At 33.2% G+C, this 21,839-nt stretch overlaps 1 protein-coding gene, 1 long non-coding RNA gene and 1 pseudogene across 2 annotated transcripts; 1 reads left to right on the top strand and 2 right to left on the bottom strand.

Annotated features, from left to right (window-relative positions):
- Positions 1 to 7,194: 7,194 nt before the first annotated feature.
- On the bottom strand, positions 7,195 to 21,439 carry LOC127738284 (uncharacterized; annotated as a pseudogene).
- LOC127709175 (uncharacterized) lies at positions 7,549 to 14,252 on the top strand. Its single transcript, XM_052214540.1, has 4 exons — positions 7,549 to 8,197; positions 9,480 to 9,761; positions 12,972 to 13,158; positions 13,979 to 14,252. Exons 1-4 carry the CDS (start codon positions 7,675 to 7,677, stop codon positions 14,028 to 14,030), a joined length of 1,044 nt encoding a protein of 347 aa, XP_052070500.1. The 5' UTR covers positions 7,549 to 7,674; the 3' UTR covers positions 14,031 to 14,252.
- On the bottom strand, positions 15,784 to 18,325 carry LOC127709324 (uncharacterized). The gene is made up of 3 exons (XR_007985599.1): positions 17,937 to 18,325; positions 16,773 to 16,985; positions 15,784 to 15,995 (listed from the first exon to the last, which is right to left on the bottom strand). It is a non-coding gene; the product is annotated as an uncharacterized LOC127709324 (long non-coding RNA).
- Positions 21,440 to 21,839: the final 400 nt, after the last annotated feature.

The raw sequence follows: 21,839 nt of genomic DNA, 5'->3' as shown, positions 1-21,839 counted from the left end.
TTATTTTACCCCGCCATATTCTATTTGTGGTTTTCAAAAGTCAGGTACTTGCAATTAAGTGGTTGTCGGTGGTTGTTGTCTGTCATAATTGTTTTTCGTTTATGGTTTTGTCATAAATCATGCACAAGTGAATGAGTTCTTGTCTGAGACGATCAGGTTGATCTTCACATCATTTGCATAGTCTGAAAAAATGATTGAAAGTGTCATGTTCAGTCTATAAGTCTATTTTCTGAATTTTCCACTGCGATAAATAATTGTTCAGACAATTCGCTTGCAGTCAATTAAGATCTGTTCAGTCTATGCTCAGAAGTTGTTATTTACTTTTCTCATTAACATCAAACTGAAATGTTTGAAAATATACTGGCTGGAAGCGAATGTATGAACAGTACTGAATTGACCGCTGTGGAAAAGTCTGAAAATTGACTGAAATACTGACTGAATAACTTATTGTTCAGACGTTTCAAATGCTTTTAAGATCAAAATGACCGTTTAAGACTAAAAGTATGACCCACCGAATTAGACCTATCACTGAATTTGTACTTACATGAGTAACACGACGGGTACCATTTGCTTACCCTTTCGGTGCACCTGAGATCACCGCCGGTTTTTTCGGTGGGGTTCGTGTTACTCAGTCTTTATTTTTCTTTGTCGTATTTTTTATACTGTTGTTTGTCTTTTGATCTTTTGTCCTTTTTATCATGGAATTGTCAGTTTGCTTTCGACTTATGAGTTTATATTTTCCTTTGGTATCTTTTGGGTCTCTTATTTTAGTGTTATACATTCAAATTGTCCCAAATAAGAAGGATATTGTCAATGTACTATATGAATTTTGAATTTATCAATTACTCTGCTTATTGCATTTTGATATTCAATATCTTTTAAATAGAAATTTCTAATTTTCAGTACTCATTTATTCTTCCGGAAACCCCTGTTCGAAGGTTTAACACTACCGCTTGATGGTCAGGCATTCTTATCAGTACCGATTTAATTTTACAATTTACAAAGATAGACTGTATCCCTTAATAATTAAAACTAAAAATATCATACTTGCGTGTGTCTTATTTTTTACATTCCACGTAAAAGTGTGTGCTTTCATGTAGAAAACGCCAAATATGTAGAATATTAAGATTATTCATGACAGTTTATTAACTATCAACAGGATTGGAAAATCTTGCATGTTTATTTAAACTTTTCCTTTCCACATGTTTAACGATACATAGGAATCTCCAACAACCAGTGTTATATATATATATGCTAATAAAGTTTTCTTTATAAAATTGTTTATTTTGTTAAAGACATAATTGATATCTCTTCTGTAATATAGTGTATTAAGACAATTAATGACAATATTGAATTGTATTTTTTTGCATTTGATATAATAAACCTCCAATCATCAACACCTCATGAACTGACAAATATTGGCAGTCAGTTTTAATGGTAGAAGAAACCAGGGTACCCGGAAAAACCAACGCCATTGGTCAGGAAACTGACAAATAAATGCAACAGTAGTATACCGCTGTTCAATAGTCACAACTCGATTTAGGAAACTGACAAACCTTATCACATACAAATTGAGAACATCCATTTTTGGTAAATACACAAAGCTGGAGTCAAAATCACACCTGTAACAGTGATAGGCTAGTGGTCATCAAAGTAAACCAACCACCTAGACCATTTGGCCACCATGCCCCTGCATTGGAGCAAACAAAGATAAACAGTTAAGAGACTTTTTTTCTTCAATAAACTCATCAGTGGAGTTAAGTAAACTACTTAAAATTATCACTTTGCATATGTATAAATAAAGATCACAGAAGTATAAGATGATACTGCCTAAATATTAACAAAACTTATATTGTTTTTTTTTTCAGAAAGAACAAACATGCAATCATGCAAATCAAATTTTTAAATATCTAAAGATAAATTTGGTCAACAAATTTGTCAGTTACAACGTTGAACTGGAACTCAAACAACTTCTGCAAATCACCACATCTGGAATAATTTCCAGATTGCCATTTCTATATAAAAATAAGGAGATGTGGTATGATTGCAAATGAGACAACTATCCACCAAAGATCAAATGAAGTGGATGTAAGGAATTATAGGCAACCGTACGGCCTTCAACAATGAGAAAAACCCATACCGTATGGTCGGCAATAAAAGGCCCCCACATGAATAATATGAAACAATTTAATTGAGAAAATTAACGGCCTAATTTATAACAAAACAATTTACGGAAAACAAATATGACAGACATGAACCAACGACAACCACTGAACTACACGCTCCTGACTTGGGACAGGCACATAAAGAATGTGGCTAGCTTCAATATATTTGTGAGCACTCAACCTCCCCCTAAACTGGGACAGTGGTGCAACAGTACATCATAAAAACAAACTATAAAAATCAGTTGAAAAAGTCTAAACTCATCAGATGGATACAAATAGAAATATATCTCACAAAAACACAGAGTGGACGTGGACGGGTACTAATAAATCCCAAAAACAATTGCATCTGACAAATTGTTAAGATATAAGGAAGGTCGAACCCACGTCCTTTTCATCTGATTTTAAATAAAACAAAATTGAATAAAAACTTTCCTTTTTTTTAACTTGCAAGCAAACAAATATGGAATTTAACTGACAATTACAAATATGAATAAGAAATACCAGGAAACATTTTTTTTCCATTAAGAATAAAAGAAAATGTTGGTAATACGTCAATGAGGCAGCAATCAACAACAAAATCCCCGACGTCAACAAACTGTCTTTAACATAAGACATGTATCCACACAATATGTCAAGCTCCATACAAGTTTAAAATTTCAATTTCATATTTAGGTTCTGTGCTCGCTTTAAACAATTTGTTTTTCAGTATTATGATAATTATTTATTGTTGTTCGATTTTCAAATATTCCCTTTTTTAACAGCTTACAATCATGGAATTTTTTAATGTGCTATGTTCCAGGATGGAAGTGAGAAAACATGTTTGATGTCTTGAAAATGAAGGGCGGGGGACTCAACATGGAGTTTAAGAATGTTCCTTTATGTTATTGAAAAAAAATGTTGGTTTTTATTAAAGTAATACAAAAATGGTTTGTACCACGATGATGAGTGGTCGGTACTTTGAGAGTTCTAAAGATGTCACTATTACGTTTCTAAAACAGCGTAACAATAGGCGAACAAAGGATTTTGAAAATGATTGAATGATTGATTGTTTATAGCTAAACGTCCAGTGGCAAATATTACATGCATGCTCAGGACGAGAACAAATTCACAATAAATACAATAGGTAGGTCCTGTAATAGAGGTCGTCCGAGATGAAGATAGACGTGGCTTGATACTTGTACATTCCGCAAACTGACGCCTTACTTTGGAAAGGGTTTTACGGCCAATGGGAAGATGATCTAAGTGACCATATTTCTATTCCCCAATCACACATACTTTGTCCTACAAAATGCTGGACTTTGCAAGAACAAATTGTGTACAAAAAGCGAAAATGATATTCGCACTAATAAATAAGCCGTACTATCAACCGGTGTAAAATGAATATTCTATTAGCAAAAAATCCCCCTCCAACTGAAAAACAAATGGTATACTAAGGCTATTAAATTTAATCATGTTTTTAACAAAGCAATGTTTGAGATTTGTCATATAAATAGGAAAATAACTTAACTCATAGCATTATAATAATCATATATATTCAATAAATGTAACTTCCTTATTATAATAAATATTCACAATAAAATCGAACCTGTTTTAAACTACATGTAAACATTGATTTTTATCATTGGGAATGTAAATGAGATTAATGTAAGTGTAGAGTACACTTACACCACACCAAGTTGAGCTCAATGTGAACACGGCCATTAGAGATACATTTGTTTCGTTTGATTCCTAAAGCATTCATAAAACGTATTTTTATCCAGATGAAAATTTCACAGTTCCTGTCACATATCGATGGTTTCATTGCAGCGAGTTAGATTTGAATGCGGAAGCGGTTGTGTGTTTGATTTTCAGTCTGCAAAAAGTTAGGAGTAAGATCAACGTCTTTAAACAACAAAAATGCTTGGCGATTAGATGACACAAGGATTTATCTGGACTGTTACTTTGTGAGTTAGCAAAAAGGAAATTCGACTCAGTGTATCCGTCTTGTACAAAAAAAAGTTTTACAAAAATACCGAACTCCAAGGCAAATTCAAAAAGGGGAAGTCCATTAAAACTGACAAAATCAAACGATATCAATCAAGGGTACAAGTGAAAAACAACTGCCATATTTCTGACTTCGTACATGTATTTTCCGAAGTGGTGGGTTAAACATGGTTTTATAGCTAGCAAAACATGGTTCATATGTATGTCAGATAAACTCGTACTTGTCTAAATATGTATGCATTATTTGCCGCTAGACATCAAACATAACACACCAAACTAGTTGGTTTCATCGTATGAGTCAGTCCATACAGTTGACAAATTGAAAATAAATGATTGGATGAAATCAGATCATAAGTAAAAAGACATTTTATCTAATTAACATACAATAACCCCTGAAATTCATAACCTATATGAAATGTATAAAACTGTATTCTTATTATTGTCTGTAGCTTTGACAGAAATGAACAAATTAACGTCGTAATTGTTTAAGCGGTGTCACATTAACTTAACTTTATCTGATTGAAAAAATATTTTGAAAAAGGGAAAAGAAATGAACAGTTCCGTAAACCACATTTATTTGTCAATGTTACATCAAAAGAATGTAATTTTCCATAGCTTATGCTTACTGAGGTAAAATGATAATTGCCGTGATTGGATTAGCCTTTTAATACGATATATGCAACATTTTGTTCATTACCATATAGTATATGAAATATACAGTGATTTTCAAAAAAAAGCATCACTCATCATAGTATGAAGGACATTCAAACTGGAGTAAACAGTTATAATATTGTACCATGAAGTACGGCATGTTTGGTTATGCTTATAACTTCATTTCATCAAAGTTAAAGCAAAATACAGCTCCTTTCCTAACTGTTGATACAAATAAACGGTTGATCAATTAAACATTATTTCTCAGAAATATACATACTATTTGTAAAGCTGAATTCACCAGATTTTACAATTGCATAAGAAATAATTGTATCAGTTCTTCGGAAAGATACATAGAGAACTATTTAGCAATTATCTAAAGTAATCTTATATTGAAAACAATATGGTCTCAATTTAAGACACTTTAGACCAATATCATAATCCTCCATCATAAATCAGTTTACTCCAAAATACCTCCCTACTTTAAAGATCAGTATGTACCTATCATCTCTTATACCTATACCAAACCAATTGCAACTAAAACTATCAATTAAAACACGTGTTGTAGGATCTCCACATTGGCGAATTCAATTCTAAACCTCCTGTTTGCACCTGTGTTAGCTCCTCATTTATATATAACCCTATTGGCTACGTTTTTATTTGCGACCTGCACATTGTCAATATCACTTCTCTGTGAAATGTGTAATTCAGTGGCCCGACGTATCGTGAGCCTAAATCCATCAATTGGAAATACAACTTTAAAATAATGATGGAAACAGTCGAGGATTGTGCTAGGCAATGGGCTAAACGCAAAAAAGAAAACGTAGAAACTCTTCCCAAATGGGTTAAGGCTGTGGGGTCGTTGATTCAAATTAGAATTAAAAAACTAAATGGGTCTATGAATGCACACACTACATCAATCTTCAGAGACCCAAACTGTCCTACCTCCATGACAACTTTGTTATTGTCCTCGCAGATCAATCCCCAAACAGCTTCGTAGTTGTGTGTTAATCACATTACATTAACTGTTTGATAAAGGAATTGTGTATTGACGTTTCACTTAGAAATTCAACATATACCCCTACGACACTTAACAAGGAGGAAATCCTGAATAACCATAGGTCTGTTCTATATTCATTTGGTATTTCAACCAAAGATGAAGAACTGGATTTTAATTCACTGTATTGGATACCTAAATTAATTTGCTCACACATTTTTGTCAATATAATGGAATGCTATATGACTGTCATACAAGAGAGAGGTTTAGCTAGCTATAAAATCAGGTTTAGTCCACCCTTTTCTACATAAGGAAATGCCTGTACCAATTCAGGAATATGACAGTTGTTTTTCATACGTTTCATGTGTTTGAGCTTTTGATTTTACCATTTGATAAGGGACTTTCCAATTTGAATTTTCCTTGGAGTTCGGTATTTTTGAAATTTTACTTATTACATAGGTTTCTCTACAAACAACGATATAGTGCTGGGTCCTTTAAGTGCTCAACGAAACCTCTTACTAAATTATTGGCATAGATTTTTTCAGCAATGGAAGTCGGGCTACAAATTTACACCTTTTCACTCTCCTGTCAATCATTAGGAGATAAACCATTAGCAGTTGGTTAATTTATCATGTGTGTAAACAAATGATTGCAACGTGTTTGTTGGCCATAACCTTGGTCAAACATTCTTGTCTAAATAGTTATATACATCACAAAAATCTACAAATTTTGTTAAAAACTGTTTAACAGATGTTGTTGGGGGACATGTGATTCTGATACTAGGTATCCAGATAGAGTCCAGAATGTTTTTTTCATACCATTTCCAACCCAAAAGACAAATTTTGATGTTTGTTTGAGATGGATTAAAGTATGTGGGAGACCAAATAACCAACTGAATATCAACAATATAACAAATGATACATATGTTTGTTCCAAGTTAAGCAATGAATTTATGATTCATATGATATTTTTGCAACAAATTCAGTATCTACTTATTAATATCAAAGACTCCTTGTATCTTATCTTAATCTAATAATAATAAATTATGCAATAAAGATATATGAAGTGAAATGAATACAAGTAAACTGGATATGATAATGAAATAGGTAAACAAGGATTGAAAGTGATAAAAGGTATATATTTAATTCTTTTTACATATATTCATTAACACAAATTAAATTGCATTCTTCTAAATTTGAAATAAAGCATTTCACTCTTTTTGTCTTGTAGCACTTCATTGATGGAAAACCTTATATCCTGATCCTTGTCCTGCTACAGGTGGAGGGGTATTTCAAGCAAGAAAAAATCAAAATAAAAAGAAAATTGAAATAATTGACATGAGACAACTGTTTCTGTTCCAAAAAAGTCTGCATTTGAAGATCAAAATAATAAAGGGTGTCAAACAGAAGAAACAGGTACATTACTACTCATATTTTGAAAATAAGGTATTGCATGTAATTTGTAATATTCACACAGTTTTACAAACATAGACATTTGAAATTCTTTTTCTGGTAAAACTTTTACAACAGCAAAATCACTTTGAGGGTAAACAATAAATTCACAATAGGGTGTTCCTGTAACTAACAACTGTTCTTGCACTTGATAATAATAATCATGTGATTTATTTATGATATATATATCTCCAGCTTTAAATAAATAAAAATTTGCTCAATCCAGTGCTTCCTCAATCGTCATGTCACGTACAGAATATGGACATTTGATTTCTATGATTCCAGTTTCTAAATTTGAGCACACTTATCCATCTGGGCCCAGTTGTTCAAAAGTGTCGTTAAATTTAACGATGATTAAGCCTAACGAGTCGTTAAATCTTAACGCAGTCGCTAACTAATCAATGCGTTAAATATTGTTGTTCAAAAAATGTTAACGACAATGTTACTTAACGCAGTGTTAAAATTTAACGATGTGATTAAAAAAAAAATTCCCACAATTCTTAGAAAAATTAAACTTCCTGTATTATTCAACATGGCCGAAAATATGTCTGTAAAAAGTACAAGGGAGAGGAAATTAAATTTCACTGCTACTGAGAGCAACCTAATAAGTGAGCTGGCTACAACCCACCTAGACCTCCTGCAGGGGAAGCATTCCCCAGAAGTAACCAATGCCAAAAAGCAGGAAATGTGGCTAGACATCACCAGCAAGGTTAATTCCTTGGGGGTCTGCCTCAGGACAGAGACAGAGGTCAGGAACAGGTGGAGAAACCTTACCCGTGGGGCAAAACAGAAGTTTACTAAAGTGCAGAGGGAAAGGTCACAAACTGGTGGTGGTCCTCCTCCTACCCAGCCTTCCCAGGCAGAGGATAACATCATAAACTGCATGATGGACACTGCCTCTTTCCGTGGAGTTCCCGGTGGTCAGGAAACTGCAATTGAGGGACCAGAAGGTAATAAATGTTTAAAATGTTTTCAGATTACTGTAATAATGCTTTTAAAACAGTCTTTTTATTCCGAAATTCACATGACATATTTATTCAAAAGGCTACTTATCGTCTGCAATAGACGTATTTACACTTGTATGCAAATTTGTCCGCCTTTACGTAAAATCACACAGGTTCCCGTAAACTTTGACATCATAATTCAAAACATTTGACGTCACAATTAAAAAGTGATTGTTGCCTGACGTCAAAAGGTGATTCGGAGTAGATCGAAGGTCATTCGGAGGCAAAATATAGCTTAATACCAAAAGTGTAAATACGTTTATGTTTACAAATATACAACAGGGGAATCCCAAATAGTGACCCTGACCTTCGAAATAAAAATAGATGCATTTTTATTGTAACAATATTGAGTTGTAGACTGCGACAGTTTCAATGACAGTCTTGTGTGCTTTCTTAAATCATTAATATAAGACAAATGTCCTGCCGTTTGTGTCAAAATCTCACCTTATGTAGCTTATTTGTTTACAATTCATTATTCCCCCCTGCAACTTGGCTGTCCTTGGCGCCGGAAAGAAGCCGCTTGTATCATAGCAAAATATTTATGGGGTGTTCGAGGATAAATTTTGTGCAACGTTGTTTTTTTATTTGATATTCATCCATTTTTGTGTGTTCTGTAATTTGACATTCATCCGTGCAAGATAGGTTTTGTGCATGTATTTATTTCCTGCTCATCATGAAATGCGTTTGTTTAAACATTCTCCAGTGCACGTACCCCACCTCCTTTTATCACCCTCATTCCTGTTTATTTCGGTATCGGGTCCGTTCGCCCTAATAACATGTTCGCCTTGGATCTGTTCGCCCATAGAGTCCGTTCGCCCTACTTTGGAAAAAATAATAATGTTCAGGGCATTAAAGTTGACTATATACACAAATAAATTTAGATGTCTTATCAAATTTCCAAGAATTATAGTAAAGCAATGTAGCATGGGTTTCATTATGCAATGCAACTTGTTCCATAATTTGAGTTAGAAAATGAATATTACAAAACAGCTTGCAGCAAACATTTGTTTTAATAGCTATCACCTGGGGAAAATTATTAATATATCAAGGATATTTTTATAGTGATATATATACTATAAAAATCCTTGTTAATACTAAGAATAATTTTAGGTTGGCCTAAGTAGGCAATGCCAAGTTCTGCAGCCATTTAAGTGCCTATATTCAAGTTTACTATTTGTTGCATAAAATCAGTTTCTCAATGGAAGTAAATGTATAATATTTCCTTCAGGTAGGCCCTCTTCCTTAGTAAAAAAAGCAAAAGAGATGAAGGGTCAAATTGAAGAATATCTTCAGAATTACCAGCCATTAAAATCATTGCCAAAAGTTGGAGATAGCCTGTTGAATGATTATGTTGACAACACTAAAGGCATCTCTGAGGAAGAGAGAGATGAATTAACTTCATATCTCAGCTTGAAATACAAAGACATTTTCAATATATCAATCAGTTCTGACATTCCGTCTATGATGCACAACACTATATCGTTCATAATCCATCATTCAGGAAACAAAGGTACAACTATTTTGTGAGAAAAAAGTCTTATCTTAAATTTCTGTCACCACTAAAAACCTAAATAACCTATATGATAAAATATTAATATTTTGTCCTCGTCTAAATTCTTGTTTTTGTATGGCTACATACGGTTTATTGATATGTTATATATTATACCATCTTCATTTTACACATACAATACAAATACAAATTTAATCACAGATAGAATATGTTGTGTTTATCTGAAAAGATATGGTAAGATATTTTTTTTTTTTTTGGGGGGGGGGGGGGGGGGGGCTCTTCTTAGGTTTGGTATTTCCTAGTTAGACTGGATACATCCGTAACAGGAAAAAAGTTGAATGTGAGCGCTATCTTTACTATGAAAAATTTGTGGTTCTGCATAGGAATATATTATTTGATTATACCACCAACAAAAATAGGGGCAGCCCCGTTATTCCGACGCCCCATTAGTCCGACACCCCATTGGTCCGACACCCAAATAGTCCGACGCCCCATTAGTCCGACACACCATTGGTCCGACACCCCAATAGTTCGACACGGAATAATTGAACAATATTTTAAATAAATGATCTTTATTTCAAGAGGATAATCCCATTAGTTAAAACTAATTCTCCTGAGAGTCCTCAAAATAATAATAACATATTCATAAAGTACTTACAATATTATAATTTTGCTTAATGTCCAGTGGCAAATGTTACATGCATGATCAGGACGAGAACAATTCAACAATAAATACAATAGGTAGGTCCTGTAATAGATGCCATCCAGGATGAAATAATGTCAATGAAACTTGGACTGCCACAGGACAATGAAAGTATAGCGAATAGGAACAGAAATTTGCTTTGCAACAGGCTCAGACAAAAGGCCACCGACGGCCCCTCAAAGAGTTTTTGCAATGGTTCTTAACCCACAGAGAGCGTGGCACTCTCTCTACACGAGGCATCAGATATAACGTCACAACTCTGACATTTGTTGAAAATTATACACCCGCACAACTAAACGGACGTCCAAATTTGGCAAGGGTTTACTGTCAGTCGGAAGAAGACCAAAGTGACAATATTTCTATTCCCAACTGCATTTTAAATATATATTAAAACTAACATGACCTTGCCCATCGAATGACTTAGAACAGGTAATGCAATTTATCAAGGTTGGTTGGTAGATATGTATTAGCGAAAATAGTGGGATATATTTACCGAAACAAAATGTAGAATGATTGAGACGCGGAGTAGCGAACATTTTGTCAAACTAAATATTATACTTTGTTAAGTTTTGTCGATTAACTAACATGAAGATACGCAGCTTGTATCTCTCTCAAAGCAGAGAAATAAGAAAAGTTAAGGCTCCAATTAGGCTTTACTGCTTAAACGATTGTATGTGAGATGCTTGCTTGGTTCAGTGGACAGAATTATTTTGAGAAGAACATTCATTTAGTTTGTCTATATGCAACAATGTTTGTACTTAATTGAAGAGCGAATTATTTATAGTTAATACCTTCAACTCTTAAGACAGTGTAAAGTTTGGCGCGTTCTCCGTAAGGAATCTGTTTGAGTATACGAGTTTACAATAAAATGCTCCGCTGGGCGCAGCTTGATACGACCGCAGAGGTCAAACCCTGAACAGTTGGGGCAAGTATGGACACAACATTCAAACTTGATACAGCACTGAATTTGGATTGTGATTAAATATTTGACACAGCATTGGTTTCTGACACAGAATGAATGTGGTCTAAGAACTTAAAATTTTTAAATTTACCTATTCAAACCATATCATTATTATTTGCTTTTATATATAAATCAGAAATAACCAATTTAAAATGGAAAATTAAAAAAAAAAAAACCTCCACCAAATTTTTTGAACCCCCTTATGATTCATCACCCCCCAAACTCAATCCCAGCCTTCCCTTTGTGGTATGGAACCTTGCAGTACAATTTCAGAGAGATCCATACACTTGAACACAAGTTATTGTCTGGAAACTAGAAAAATGTTTTTTTTTTGCCCCTTTTAGGCCCCTTATTCCTAAACGTTTTGGGCAATTACCCCCAAACTCAAACCCAGCTTACCATTTGTGATATGGAACCTTGTAGCACAATTTCATAAAGATCCATACACTTACACACAAGTTTTTGTCCTTAAACTTAGAAAAATGCTTATTTTTGGCCCCTAATTCCTTAACTGTTAGTACCATAACCCCCAAAATCAATCCCAACCTTCATTTTGTGGTATTAAACCTTGTGGTAAAATTTCATAGAGATCCATTCACTTAAACTAAAGTTAGAGTGCGAAAACCAATGTGTCTTCGGACGACGACGACGACGACGCCAACGTCATACCAATATACGACCACAAAAATTTTTTTGCGGTCGTATAAAAATGTGCTGGTAAATAGCTGGTATATTTTTGCCCATTATTCTCTGTTCTGTAAACCCCCATCCACACCCTCATGAAGTAGATTTTCTATTACGGCAGTTATTAACCTTTGTCAGACTATTGGGGTGTCGGACCAGTGGGGTGTCGGACAAATGGGGGTGTCGGACTAATGGGATGTCAGACCAATGGGGTGTCCGCATATCGGGGCGACCCCCAAAAATAAGCTCACTAAGACAAATACCAACCATCTTTTATTTTTTCTAATATTATGAATCCAAACAAGGAAAAAAATGTAATCATAATCGAGGGGCCATTGAGGGTGTGGATGGTTTTTTTCAGAATGGAAAATAATGGGAAAAAAAATAATAGACAAAAATTGACAAAAAAAATGTAAAAATAGAGAATAATGAACAATAGCATAAAGAATAGAGAAAATGGCCTAAACAATTTTAAAAAAAAGAAATGAAGAACCACCCATCCAGACCATCATGATTTTATTCTTAGATCACGGTAATATCGATACAAATATCTTTGATTTAAACGCTGTGTACTTGTTGAATTAATACCGTGCTAAAAAAACATTTTTCTTGAAATCATCTGAAAGATAAACAGTTGGCTTCTGCTAACAATTAAATACAAATTATGATTTTTATTTCCATTTTGTTGAAAGTACACAGAAAAGCCATTGGAGTCAACTATGTTTAGTCTGCATTTTTTTAGGGGTAAAAAATAATTGGAAGTAAAAAATAAGAGTGCAGAAATGAACATTCATCAAAGAAAATTGAATAAAAGATTTTAAGATTTATAGTTTGTTCTAATGAGTACACATACCCATTTCAGACCAATTAGAACACACTTTGCAGTCCAGTGTGGATGTGCAGTCCAGTGTGAATGAGGAGATGGAGGCTGTATGGAGGAATCGCCTGGACATTCATTTTAATGCCATCAGTGATTCCTCAGTTCCTGCTGCAGCCCCACTGACAGTTGTTAATGAGATGGTACAAAACAGGACTGACCTGAATGTTAGGTATACTCTAAACTCTAAGTACACAGACATTTGAAATTACAAGGATATAAATGTCTTCTCCGCTTTTAAAGTAAACTACATCTACATCACCTTGCGATAATATATAGTGGCATTTAAGAACATATGGTTTTGTTTTTGTTTTGCTTTTTTTTTAATTTATTTGCCTTTTTTACATTATTTTATTAGTACCAGCGTTAATATATAGCATAAAATGCTTGAAGAATAATATGTGTATATACTAAAAATATTCAGTCTCCCAAAAAATGTAGGTTAAACTGACCTCATTGTTGATACTATAGATCTTCTATTTATGAAGAATTGTTGTTATATCTCGTCCAATCGTACATAAGAACATATTCACAACAACCACAAGTCGCTCAAGCATAAAATGATAATTGAAGTGGTCCAAGACATAAAGCATCAATCGTTTCACTTTTTAAATGATTTTCGTAAAACATAAATTGTTTCTGAAAAGAATTGAAAATAGTGGGGATGGGGAGGGGTTTAACATTCACTAAAAAATAAATAAAATAAAGTTGATGTCTAATTAGTAAGTGATAGTAATATTCCCAGGTTAAGTTTCGTTTCATTGCAAAGCTATAAGTAAACCTTAATACAAGAACATAAACAAGTTTATGAAGCCTGAACAGACATGGATAAATAGATGTACCTGATACACTTTTATTATGTTTTTATATGCTATCCTCTTGTACACGTTGAAGTGTAATAATTAAATCAATGAAGTTCTATGCATATATACAAAAATTGGTCAAGTGGAATTCATGACATCTATTTTATGTTTTATCTCCTTGTTTTCTAGATCCGATGAACAGGAACCACCACAAAAAATAACCGAAGAAAAAGACAGCTGATGATGTCTACAGTCTGCAGTGTCAAGTTTTGGAGAGAAAATTAATTAAAACAAACCTCCAAATTCAGTTGTATGAAAGACTACACAGCAAGCTTGATGACAATCTTACTGCTGGGTTGCTGTCTTTCATGGAGCAGTAGAATATAAAGATTCTATTTCTAATGTTAACCTGTTGTTTTTTTGTTTTGTTTATCTTAAATATATATATATATTTATATAATGACTCTTTGTCTGGTTTATTTTTTATTTTCCACTGGCAAAAACCATTTCATAAACAGGAGTGCCCACACTGATATGTTCAACTGCTTTCTGAGGCTGATCACAATTCAATTTATGCAGAAAGTCTTTAAGATAAAATTATAACTACAAATATCACAAAAACTTTATAAATGACTATACGGTATATGTTTTATTCTTATGTGAGGTCAGGTGAACCATGTATTGGTGGCCTTCGGCTGTTGTCTGCTCTATTGTCGGGTTGTTGTCTCTTTGACACATTCCCCATTTCCATTCTCAATTTTACTTATTGATATGAAACCTAGCAATAATTCAATAGACCAAAAACTGTCTAACCTATAAATAATGATTGAGAAATTCACATGACAGCAAAAAACTTCGTAACATAAAGTATCTGTATACAATTTATGAAGGAAGCAGAACTTCTACCTCTTGAAAAATAAAGAGAGACAAAATTACAGAAACCAATTGTTCAGAGAACAATTGAAGGTCTTTCCACATCAAAGAAATTTTGAAAAGAAGATAGTTAATTTATTTTGATGCGATACATAAGTGGTTTCGATATACTTTTGAGTCATATAAGGGAGATAATTTGCTTCTTTCAGTGAATTAAATGTCACTTCAGGTCTCATATGATAGCTTTTTTTCACACTGATTCCAAAAATATATAGTTTGTATATACTTTTGCCTGTAAACCAGGAGATAATTGGCCACTTCCTGTTTATCGAAAGTCACTTCTAGTCTTTAGTGATAAGTTAATGTATCTACAATACAAAATATATGGATTCCTTTGAACCAAAATTTAGAAGTTACCACATGTTCAAATGACAAATTAATAGAAATATATTGTCAATATCTTGTACGGTTTATGAAAAGAAGTGAGAATAAGCCAAAATCAAAATTTAGAATTTGACCTTGACCCATTTTTCTTTTTTTTTTGGACCAAGGACCTCAAATCCAAAAACCCTAGGTCTCTAACACTTTTGGTTTTTCATTTACCATTGCAAATTACTTATATCAAATGCATAAGGGGAAATAACTCTCATATGAAGTCTCCAGATAGCTTCGGTTCAAATGATACCCTTAATCCTGAAGACATAACGAGCAATTTGGTAATATAAATTTGTCGTAATCTTTTACGGTTGCGAAGAAGTAGCAAACACAAGATAAATAGTGTTCGGGGAGATAACTCTTACAAAGAAAAGTATTCGGTTAAGCAGGGTCAGTTTTGAAAGCGCATAAACTGTTCGATATAATATACCAAATATCAAATCGACATCTTGCGAAACAACCAAACAGCGAAAGAAAAAAAAATTAGGCGGAAGAAAAAAAAAATAATCAGAACAAAATCAATAGGTCTTTCCATGGAAAAGTGGAAAGACCTAATAATAATCAGAACAAATACAATAGGTCTTTCCACAGAAAAGTGGAAAGACCAAATAATAACCAGAACAAATACAATAGGTCTTTCCACAAAAAAGTGGAAAGACCTAATAAAGTGGAAAGGTAATTACGAATTTAATGTGCGAATTTAATGTGTGAAGTACATCTGAGTGATGTGATCCCTCATTCTTCTTCCATCATTGGCTCCATTGTACACTGCATCTATATTAGGCATCTCCTCTTCTTGATCTTCTGGCAGTTCAGGCTCATTCATCCACAAAGCTATATTGTGCAGAATGGCACAAGCCATGATAATGCTACATACCCTTTCAGGTTTCATACGAATCTATAAAAGTAAAAAAAATATTAAAATTTAAAATGAACTTATGACATTAGCAGTCTTATTAATTTGACACTCTTCCCAAATCTTTATTAAGCCTTTTGTTCAGTGGTTGTCGAGTGTTCATGTTGTTCTTAGGTTTTTCCTTTTTTTCTATAGATTAAACTTGGTTTTCTTTTTGAACTGATTTACACTAGTCATTTTGGGCCCTTAACAGCTTGCTGTTCAGTGTTATACAAGGCTCCGTGTTGAATGACGTATAATTGACCTATAATTCTTAACTTTTTATACAGTGGCGGATCAAAAATTGTCATAAGTGGGGCCCACTGACTGCCTAAGAGGGGGCCCGCTCCGGTCATGCTTCAGTGATTTGCTATATAATCAACCATTTTTTTCCAGAAAAGGGGAGGCCTGGGCCCGCTAGCCCCCCCCCCCCCCCCCCCTTTCCCCCCCCCCCCCCTCTAACTCCACCTCTGTTATACATTGTGACTTGGTTGCAGAGTTGTCTCATTGGCACTCATATCACATCTTCTTATTTATATGGTCTTATATACATGCATTTTTTTAAATTTTAGTTTTTAGTTTTTTGACACTATATAATGAATCAAATTATTTTTTCTTCAAAATTTAACACGTTAAGTCATGGAGGGAATCTGCTTTTAAAATATAAAAAAATTGTCATTTGCTTGAACAGAATTATTTTATGAAAAAAAAACATTACCCCAATCGTAGTTAAATGGTTGTTCCCTAACTTGATTATTTTTTTTTAATTTAATTTAATACCTCTGAATGAAGTACATGAAAACGCCTTTTCCATCTCCCAAAGGTCCTTTCTATTACACATCTTGTTGTAGCATGATGCCTGTTAAACCTTGTCTGGTCTTCATTTGCAGGACGGGCATAAGGCGTCATGATGAATGGGCGGCATGGATATCCACTTTCCCCAAGTAAGATGCCACTTTCCCAGTTAGGTGTCTTTTCCATGTGTGTACATACCTAAACAATGAAACTGGTATATGTAAAACAAAATCATGTTTCAACTGGACAAATTGTCATGTAAATTAAGGGATGATAAAAATGAAAATATTTAAAGAAGAGTTCCAATATAAAAAAAGAAGATGTGGTATGAATGCCAATGAGACAACTCTCCACAAGAGACCAACATGACACAGAAATTAACAACTAAAGGTCACCGTACGGACTTCAACAGTGAGCAAAACCCATATGCAATGTCCGCTGCATTGCATATATGTTATCTATTTAAGATACAAGGGCAATAACTAAATAAAACAATTTAAAACAATTTATATATCTCTTAAATTAGAGAAATTAAGGCTTCAGATAATGAAATGTCATTACCAATATGATTGATTGTTCTAAAAGGCATAACTCTTTTAAAAATTAATTGCTCAGTGCTGTTTTTGAAACTCATCAAAAGCATTGATTATAAAACTTACAATATAAACTTCATAAAAATCTGGCAAGATTTGTACACATAATTAAGGGGTCCTTATGGGGCAATTTTCCATATTTAATCATTATTTCCAAGAGGCATAACTATATTAAAAATAATTCATCAGCGGTGATTTTTTAACTCGTTCAAGACACATAAAAATATTTTTTGTCAAGATTATGCATAAATTTGTCAATGAAAACATTTTTTTATTCTAAAATTCCCAGCCTTTATTTTATTTTTTTCTACAGCACTTCTTGGCCATTTAATAAACTCGTTCTGCCTCCTGCACAATGCAGCTGTGGTGTCCTTTACAACCCTTGACACTGTGCCTTTGTCCGACCCTTTAAAAAGAATTTTTTTTATTAAAACCATGATGACATAAGAAGAAATTGGCAACATAGATATTGAGGGTAAATTCGGTAATATATTAACATTAAAAACAAATAAATGAATGAATACAAATATAATAATAAAATCAATTAAATTCTTACCAAGTGTGTCTCCAACAACTTGTAGGAAACTTCTACTGGCCAAAAATCTTAGTGTAACCATGACTTGCTGTTCCACAGTGAATGCATGGTTTCTGTGTGTCCCTCTCTGTAAGTCATCCCTAACAAGGTCTGAGAGCACCAAAATACTACGTCTGCTGAATCGATATCGTGTCCTTAACTCCTCATCAGTGAAATCCAAAGATAAGCCATCCCTGTTGCGAAAATGTCGCGGTCTTCTTTGTTGAGGAACATTGTATAATGCTAAGCCAGCCATGTTTAACGCAGTCGTTAGTATTTAATCATGGGTAAAAATATGATTAAAGTTAGCGAGAGTTTAACACAAAAGTTAGCGATATTATTTTTGAACAACACTTAACATTATCGTTAAATTATAACGACACGTTTACGACAGTTTAACGCAGTCGTTAGCCTAACGACACTTTTGAACAACTGGGCCCTGGTGTAGCTCTAAGAAAACTAAAACTTGGATTTGAAACTAATCCACAAGCATGTAAATGGCTGTTACCACATTTGCCAGCATACTTTTCCTTTGCCTTAATCTCGTTAGCTATTCCATAGGAAGTTGATGCTAATGTAAACTGTTTTTTATTGGAAATAGAATTCAAAAATGTTTCCTTTATATCCCTTTTTCTTTTTGCCACTTTTGAAAAAATGGAGGCTGTGATTCTCTCTTTTTTTTGGGGCTATCCATTCCTCCAAATCAAACTGTCGTACAGTTTTTCTTTCCAACTCAATCGCTTCGTTGGCTGTTATTGGTATGAAGTCATTACAGCACTTATAGTTTTGATCAATTTGAAAATCACTAGCAATTAGAAATGCTGTGTTTCCACGTAGTTTAATTGGTGAAGTTTGAATCTGGCCATAATGTTGTAGATAAAAAGATAAAAATAAACAGTATAACATGGATGTCAATTAAATGAGATAATATCTAATATTTTTTTTCACAGTTTATTCAAGTTTAGACATCTTGTCCTTTCAATCATCAATACGGAACTTGGAGGAAGAAAAAAGTGGACTAATAACAGAAAATGTACAACTGAAAACTAAGATTGCTTCATATATTGAACAGGATTACAGAAGAAAGAGTTTTAAAACTCCACCTAAAAAGAAAAGTGTGAATGACAAGCTTTTTCAGTGGATAGTGTTTTAACTTCTAAGGTCAAAAATATATTTGAATACTATACAGGTCTGTCTTATGTAAGATTCACAATGCTTGCTAATTTCTTATTTCCAAATGACAAGTCAAACCCCGGTTCATATAAGGAAAAATGAAAGGAGGTTAGAGAGATGAACCCGAAGGAACAGCTATTTTTAGTTCTATGCCGTTTGCGTAATGGTTTGTGCATCTTAAGGATTTGGTATATAGGTTCAACCAAGAAATCAAATATCCACGAAAATGTTAGTTTTCCTCAATCCTAGAAAATTGATATTCACGAAAAAAAATGAATCCACAGTATCCATTATCTGTACCTTAAATTGGGATTTTTAACATACTGGCCACATAGAGATGAAATAATAAAAAAATATGACAAAGCAGTACAGAGATGATTTTCCAACTTGTCTTGCAATTATAGACTGCACTGAAATCAGAACAGAGAAACCAAAATAATTAAAATCCCAAAGTCAGTGTTATGCAGATTACAAGTCATCCACAACTTTGAAGTCGCTGGTTGTAACTGATCCAAGGGGCTTCTGTGATTTTTGTGTCAGACTTATTTTCAGGTTCCATATCTGCATTTTATACTGCAAGTGGATTTTACAAACTATTGCAACAACTCAAGGACATAAGATACATACAAGACAATGACAGTATAATGGCAGATTAAGGTTTTAGAATAAAAAAAGACCTTCATGAATTAAAAATGAAACTAAACATCCCACCATTTGCGTCTTTCGCAACTCAGATGTCGGCAGGATATGTGACCGTTAACTCGTATAAAAGCTTCACGCAGAAAGCATATTGAACGCCCAATAAATTAAATAAAAACTTTAAACTAATAAGCAGAAGAATTCCAGGATTTTTATTTCACAGTATAAATGAAATATGGACAGTTTGTAGTCTTCTTACAAATTTTCAGGATATTCTTGTTAAATAAACCTATTGATTATGTTTAATTATGTGTTTATGTCGTATACAAGTTGCGATTTTATACATGTTATAAAATGTACAGAAATAATGTACATGTTATAACTTGTTCAATGCAAAAATACAAGTTATAGCATGTACAAAAGTACTCGTACATGTTATAACATGTACAAAATATTTCTTAAAATGGTTTTAACTTGTACAAAATTTGAAAATAAAATGGAATGCTGTATTTAAAAAAAAACAATAAAGCAGAATATACATTTCAAATTTATAGAATAATAAATAACAATAATCAAAAACTCAGAACGTATTGCTTGACGGCTTATTTTGGCATAATGCGTTTTCATGTCATTGTATGTTTTAAGCAGTCAACCATGGCCAACAGCAGTTTGACTCTGTTTGATAATAGCATACATTTTCTCAATGGCAACAAAGTATATAACTGTTTCATCTAAAGTTTCTAATAGCAATGCCTTCAAATTTTGAATTATACCCCTCCCCCTTTTTTTTAACATGCAAATAATAAAGCAAGGTCTTCTATGCATACTCTATCAAAGCCAGAGAGAGAAAATGGTTTTTATTGGGCCACGTTTAACTACATGTATGTCTTAAAAGGTATTAAGTAATTATGAAAACTATTCATCTGGTCATTAACTGTATCAGAAAGGACAAAACACACTAACATGAAATAACATTAATAAATAACTTTGGAATTGTTGAATCTGCTCTTCAATATTTTTATCCTTGAGCATAACTGATGTCAATCTTATGCATCAAATTATTATGTTGTTATAATAAAAAATATCATTGCATGAGTCGAATGTAATTTTGATGTTTTAAATTTCAATCCTATCCTTTGAAAACAGGGTATTGTTTACAGAGGATTTTTTATAAAAACTATTTATCGGGTCATTAACTGTATCAAAAAGGACAAAACACACTAACATGAATGAACAATTAAAAAATGATGAAAATATTATTGAGAATAATGACATGTGTTGTAATAATAAAAACATATCCTAATTTAAAAATTTTGTACAAGTTAAAACCATTTTTATGCAATATTTTGTATATGTTATAACATGTACAATATTTCTATACATGTTATAACATGTACAAAATCGCAACTTGTACACGACATATATATTCTTTGAATCACTGATACATTGCTTACATGGAAAAATAAAGATGATCCTGTTTGAACCTGGCCAAGTTTAGTTGGTACTGTAGGACTATTTTCTTGAAGTAAATATGATAATGGAATATTTTTGTCCTCTTTCAGTGTCAGGATTTCAGTAGGCGTTGCAACTGGGATACTTTCTTCATGTATTTGCGTGAAGATTGGTTTTCTCTTCCTTTCGGCTGGTAGTTTTGTTGGGTCTGCAAGTGTCATTGAGACAACAGGCTGAGGTTTGATTTTTTTTCCCTCTTGGTTTATGCCATTGCTGTGGTAAACTTGTAGACGACAGTTCAGCTGGAACCTATTTGAATTTAAATTCTGGTAATGTGCAATTGTATGCACTAGTCTTACAACATGTGAGCATGTTCCGGAAAAAAAATATTTTGTTGTAATATATATCATGCATTTGTGCAGAACATAGAATATAAATATCTTTTTTTATCTTTTTGCTCAAATTATAACACTGAGTTTTGATATCATAAGTTGATAAACTGATAAAAATTAAGTGCACAGCATGCTGTGTAATACTATTATTTATGACTAAAACATGGACACATGTAATCATATTTCATGTTGAAGTCTTGCTGTGTTTGTTTACATATACTACCAGTTC

The sequence above is a fragment of the Mytilus californianus genome, unplaced genomic scaffold, assembly GCF_021869535.1.
Source record: "Mytilus californianus isolate M0D057914Y unplaced genomic scaffold, xbMytCali1.0.p SCAF_1, whole genome shotgun sequence".
NCBI classification, from domain to species: Eukaryota; Metazoa; Mollusca; class Bivalvia; order Mytilida; family Mytilidae; genus Mytilus; species Mytilus californianus.
The sequence above is the reverse complement of the archived record's forward strand: the minus strand, read 5'-3'. Positions and strand labels throughout refer to the sequence as shown.